Below are 6,000 nucleotides of genomic sequence, written 5' to 3'. Positions count from 1 at the left end.
ACCTTGTTCATGCCCAGCATTTATTTTTTAAATTTTAAACTATTACATTTGGTCTGGCCATAGGTTTTTAAATCATTGTGTGTTATTGTTTATATGTGATTTATATTAATTGTATTGCATTTATTGTTTTTGTTTATTGCTTTTGTTTTTATTGATGTGTTGTTGGCCTTGGCCTCATGTAAGCCGCTCCAAGTCCCTTGCGGAGATGGTGGCAGGGTATAAATAAAGTTTTATTATTATTATTACACATACAACGATACACTCGTGTATACCCCCAGGGGCGGCTCAACCCATTACGCAAAGTAAGCATTTGCAGTATAGTTGATTTTGCACAGGGGCGCTTTTGAGGCGCTCTTGGGAGAAAATAGACCTTGACATATGCGAGTTGTAGTTACTGGGATGTATAGTTCACCTACAATCAAAGAGCATTCCGAACTCCACCAATGATGGAATTGAACCAAGTATGGCACACAGAACTCCCACGACGAACAGAAAATATATATCAGTGATTGGTTGGGGGCACCAAAATACTTTTTGCTTACTGTTGAAAATTACCTAAGGCCACCTCTGTATACCTCACTCTGTGGACTCTGGGAATAAGTAGTAAAGATCACACACCATCCACCTCCATGCAGTAAAGAGTCAACACACCACTGAGTACAATTCATATATTATCCAGTTTCACATTCTCATAGGATATAGCAACTTATTCTCAAGGATTTTAATACAAGTGAGACAGCCATGGTCCAATATAATACTTAAAGCACTTCCAAATACCAAGCAATAAAATGTCAACGAAAAATTGCACAATTTCTTGTTACTATGCCTGACTGAATCAGTTACAGAAAAAAAGTCTTTTCTCTCTCTCTCTCTTCAAGCTTTTAAACTGAACATTAAACTTATTTTACAGATTACAGTTTCTCTTTAATAATAATAATAATTAATTAATTGCACAAAACCACACAAAATCTTTTTTTATGATGCATAAATATTTCCTTATTACACATGGTACAAAAATACTCGTACATCTTTGTTCGATATTCCCATAAGGATGGCTGATTATTTGGCAAGACTGGATTCTCTCCAATCAGAGGGATGTGGAAACAACAACAAAACAAAAAAGGTTAAATATTTTACAGATGTTCTATATATAGAAGCTTGACAGAAAAACGAAACAAAAAAAAAAAACGAAACACAACCCTGACTTGAACTGGAGAAGGGGGAAAGTGGACAAGGAACCCAGTGCATTGTACTTTTGGAGAAGGAAAGTCGAGTCAAAGAAGGAAAGGAAAAGACTGAAAAGGAAACGCAAACCAGGACGAGGCCAAACTAGGAGAGTGTTTTGCAGAAGCCAAGTCTTCACAGAAGCAAGATGGGGAAAAAAGAAAACTTCAGTGATCAATAGCAAGGCCAAAACCCGCTGCTATGGTGACACAGAACAAAAACAAGCTTTGCACACTCACGCACGCACACACCCACCGAGTTTGAAAGTGTTCTAAATTCATGCCAGAGAAAAAAACATGCAAAAACCGACTTGTCTTTCGCTCCCGTCGGCGGAACCGCATCGACAAGGTTTAGGGATAAGAAAGGCTTGGGTTATTATTGCACTGTACACGGCTAGACCACGTTTCACGCCAGCGTCTTGGCTGGGGACACAAAAGGGGTCTCGCATCGGGAACTGGTCTCTCCAAGGGAGGGGAAACTCAGCAATGGGAGGCAGGCAGGCGGGCGGGCAGGCAAGCGGGCAAGCAAGCAAGGAGCGGACACGGACCATGCAGCCGAGGACATTGCGGGAAGAGGAGGCCGTTCACAGTCTCGGGATGGGAAGCCCACGGAGTCGTTTGTTCACGGAAAAAGGGAGCGTTACTGCAATTGGGCACCTTGCCGGCGTCCACAGGAAGGGGTTGGAGGGAAGGTTTCCAGCGATCCACAGACTACTTCATCCCTGGCACATCGCTCCACGGAGAGACAAGGGAGGGAAATGTGGGCCAAGAGGCGAGTCTTGGGGGGAAAGAAAAGAGCAAGGACACATCATAGATAGCTTGTGCATCGTAGCATGGAAGGTGAGCAACTTCCACTACTAGCCCCCTGTATATGCTTTAGGATTGAGCGGCGTTATTCTACACCAGTGGTTCTCAACCTGTGGGTCACCAGGTGTTTTGGCCTACAACTCCCAGAAATCCCAGCCAGTTTGCCAGCTGTTAGGATTTCTGGGATTTGAAGGCCAAAACATCTGGGGACCCACAGGTCGAGAACCACGGTTCTACACACAGCACTGGTCTACAGCCACAATGGCGCAATGACTGAAGGACTGAAGACTGACAGGTTGGAGGTTCAAATACAGGGAGAGCATGGACGAGCTCCCTCTGTCAGCTCCAGCTTTCCATGTGGGGACATGAGAGAAGCCTCCCACAAGGATGGTAAAATATCCAAACATCCAGGCACCCCCTGGGCAACGTCCTTGCAGGTGGCCAATTCTCTCACATCAGAAGCGACTTGCAGTTTCTCAATTCGCTCCTGACACACAAAAAATGGTCTACAAAACTCCTGCGAGCCCACATACAGCAAAACAAGACACTCACTAAATGTTGTACATCAGGCATGGGCAAACTTCGGCCCTCCAAGTGTTTTGGACTACAACGCCCACAATTCCTAACAGCTAGTTTGCCCATGCCTGTTGTACAACATATCCTTCAATGGTATGGAAGGTAGATAACTCCCACTCCTTGGGTTGTTGTGAGATTTTCGGGCAGTATGGCTATGTTCCAGTAGCATTCTCTCCTAACATTCCACCTGCATGTGTGGCTAATGGCATCTCCAGAGGTTCTGTTGGCAGTGAAGCAAGTGGAGTGTGTATATACTTGTGGAATGTCCAGAGTGGGAGAAAGAACCATTGTTTGTTTAAAGCAACTGTTGCAATAAATAATAATAATAATAATAATAATAATAATAATAAACAACTTTATTTATACACCACCACAATCTCCCCAAAGGGGACTCAGGGCAGCTAACATGAGGCCAAGCCCAAAATTACAGTACAGCAAAATAAAATACAAGAAGCAAAAACACCATCATTATTAAAAACCAGTGTTTATTTTCACTACAGCTTGCTAATTGCGTGTATACACACACACACACACACACACACACACACACACTTGCCTCAGTGCTAACAGAAAATCTGAAGATGTCGGCCACAGATGGAGGCAAATCATTAGGAGAGAATGCTGCTCGAACAAGGCCATACAGCTTGAAAAACTCACAGCAACCCAGTGATTCCAACAATGAAAGCCATCAACAATACACTCCCACTCCTTGTTCCCGTATCTCAGGGTGCATCTACACTGTAGTTTTGATGCTTCTTCAACTGCCATTGCTCAATGCGATGGGGTGATGATGAAGCACCAGCACTCTTTGGAGTAGAAGGCTTGACAAACGACAACTCCCATGTATTGTCGAAGGCTTTCATGGCTGGAATCACTGGGTTTTGTAGGTTTTTTTGGGCTATATGGCCGTTTTCTAGAAGCATTCTCTCCTGACGTTTCTCCTGCATTTATGGCAAGCACCCTCAGAGGTTGTGAGCTAACCTACAATCAAAGAGAATTCTGAACTCCACCAACGATGGAATTGAACCAAACTTGACACACAGAACTCCCATGACCAACAGAAAAGACTGGAAGTGCTTGGTGGACATTCACCTTGAGTTTTGGAATTGTAGTTCCTAGCTTGAGTCCAGAGACTCAAGCTAGGATGGATCTGGACCAAACTTGGCACAAATACTCAATATGCCCAAATGTGGACACTGGTGGACTTTGGGGAAAATAGACCTTAACATTTGGAATTGAACCAAACTTGGCACCCAGAACTCCCATGACCAATAGAAAATATTGGAAGGCTTTGGTGAACATTGACCTTGAGTTTTAGAGTTGTAGTTCACCCACATCCAGAGAGCGCTATGGACTATTATTAACAATAATGGATCTGGACCAAACTTGGCATGAATACTCAATATGCCCAAATGTCGACACTGGTCGAGTTTGGGGGAAATAGGCCTTGACATCTGGGAGTTGTACTTGCTGGGATTTATAGTTCACCTACAATCAAAGAGCACTCTGAACTCCACCAATGATGGAATTGAACCAAACTTGGCTCCCAGAACCCCTACAACCAAGAGAAAATACTGGAAGGGCTTGGTGGGCATTGACTTTGAGTTTTCAAGTTGTAGTTCACTCACATCCAGAGAGCGCTGTGGACTCAAACAATGATGGATCTGGACCAAACTTGGCATGAATACTCAATATGCCCAAATGTCGACACTGGTCGAGTTTGGGGGAAATAGACCTTGACATCTGGGAGTTGTACTTGCTGGGATTTATAGTTCTAAAATCAAAGAGCACTCTGAACTCCACCAATGATGGAATTGAACCAAACTTGGCTCCCAGAACCCCTACAACCAAGAGAAAATACTGGAAGGGCTTGGTGGGCATTGAGAGAATGCTTCTAGAACATGGCCATATAGCCCGAAAAACCTACAACAACCCAGAGAACTCCTATGCTTCCTTCCTATTGAGCCACGACATTGAAGTGGTGTCAAACTCCATTCGTTCTACAGTATAGATTTACTTTCAGGCAAGTTTTAGGGCCAAGTAGCACTTTTCCGGGTGCAGAACTGTTCTAGAAAGCCCAACCATAGGGGAGAGTGTCTCCAGCAAGCCCACATACAGCAAAACAAGATACTCACTAAAACTAACAGAACTGACGAGACTTCCATCCTTGTTGGGTGGCTTCGGACGGAGGATACCAGCGCATCTAGAAGAGAATGACAGGATGTGACAGACGGGGAGGAAAGCAATCCAAGCCATGCAGATTTGGGTAATTCTGCATAGGACCTCTTCCCCAGTTCTCCATTAGCATCAGATATCGTTCATGAATCCTTCCCCATAGCCAGGCAGGAAGATGCACGGGGTGGAAACACAAGTATTGTCCTTGCTGCTCATCAAGATGTCTTCAGATTCAATGACGTTCAAATAGCTTTAAATTCATGGGTCACGAAACAAAACTCTGATTTTTTTCCAAAATGGGTTTTCCAAAATGGTTTTGATGCTTGGGTTAAATAATGGCACAAATGTGTTCAAATTGATGGTGACTGCATCAAACTGTAGTTTTTGGAGGACAGTTCAGGCTACGATCTGTACCAAATCTTGCTGTTAAAAATTCATTTATATGACAAAGGAGGCAAAACCTTTTCACCCACCCTCTTGTTTGTATTTATATATATACATATACATACATATACATAATTAAAAGGTAAAGGTTTTCCCCTTACATTAAGTCTAGTCGTGTCCAACTCTGGGGGTTGGTGCTCATCTCCATTTCTAAGCCAAAGAGCCAGAGTTGTCCATAGACACCTCCAAGGTTATGTGGCCAGCATGACTGCATGGAGCACTATTACCTTCCCGCCGGAGCGGTACCTATTGATCTACTCACATTTGCATGTTTTCAAACTGCTAGATTGGCAGAAGCTGAGGCTGTCAGCGGAAGCTCACCCCGCTCCCCAAATTCAAACCACCAACCTTTCAGTCAGCAAGTTCAGCAGCTCAGCAGTTTAACCCGCTGTGCCACCAGGGGCTTCTATATATATATATATATATATATATATATATATATATATATATATATCATATCAAAGGCATGGGATAAATTAGTATAAAACCAATAAAAATAGAAGAAGCACAAGTGGCTAAATGTCTTTTGACCAAACAAGGCCAACAGCAACCACACTGTCTGTAGCTTTTATATATAGTAAAGGTAAACCACTAGGTGGGCAGAAGCTGGGGCTGACTGTGGAAGCTCACACCACTCTCCAGATTCGAACCTTTTGGTCAACAAGTTTAGCAGCTCAGCGGTTTAGCCCACTGTGCCACCACGGGCTCCAACAATATACATATACATATACATTAGGCATGTGCAATCCATGGTTCTAAATGTTTCTAAAGTACT

At 43.4% G+C, this 6,000-nt stretch overlaps 1 protein-coding gene across 1 annotated transcript in view; it reads right to left on the bottom strand.

Annotated features, from left to right (window-relative positions):
* Window positions 1-654: 654 nt before the first annotated feature.
* The window catches only part of RBPMS2 (RNA binding protein, mRNA processing factor 2), a 52,652-nt gene continuing 47,306 nt past the window's right edge, over window positions 655-6,000 (bottom strand). The window contains exons 7-8 of the mRNA XM_060755593.2: window positions 4,742-4,809; window positions 655-2,001 (exon numbers count right to left, since the gene is read on the bottom strand). Coding sequence (XP_060611576.1) covers window positions 4,747-4,809 — 63 coding nt within the window. The 3' untranslated portion in view covers window positions 655-2,001; window positions 4,742-4,746. The remainder of the gene's footprint in view (window positions 2,002-4,741; window positions 4,810-6,000) is intronic.

Source organism: Anolis sagrei, chromosome 9 (genome assembly GCF_037176765.1).
Source record: "Anolis sagrei isolate rAnoSag1 chromosome 9, rAnoSag1.mat, whole genome shotgun sequence".
Classification (NCBI taxonomy): Eukaryota; Metazoa; Chordata; class Lepidosauria; order Squamata; family Dactyloidae; genus Anolis; species Anolis sagrei.
Note: the sequence above shows the minus strand (reverse complement) of the source record. Positions and strands in the feature narration are given on the sequence as shown.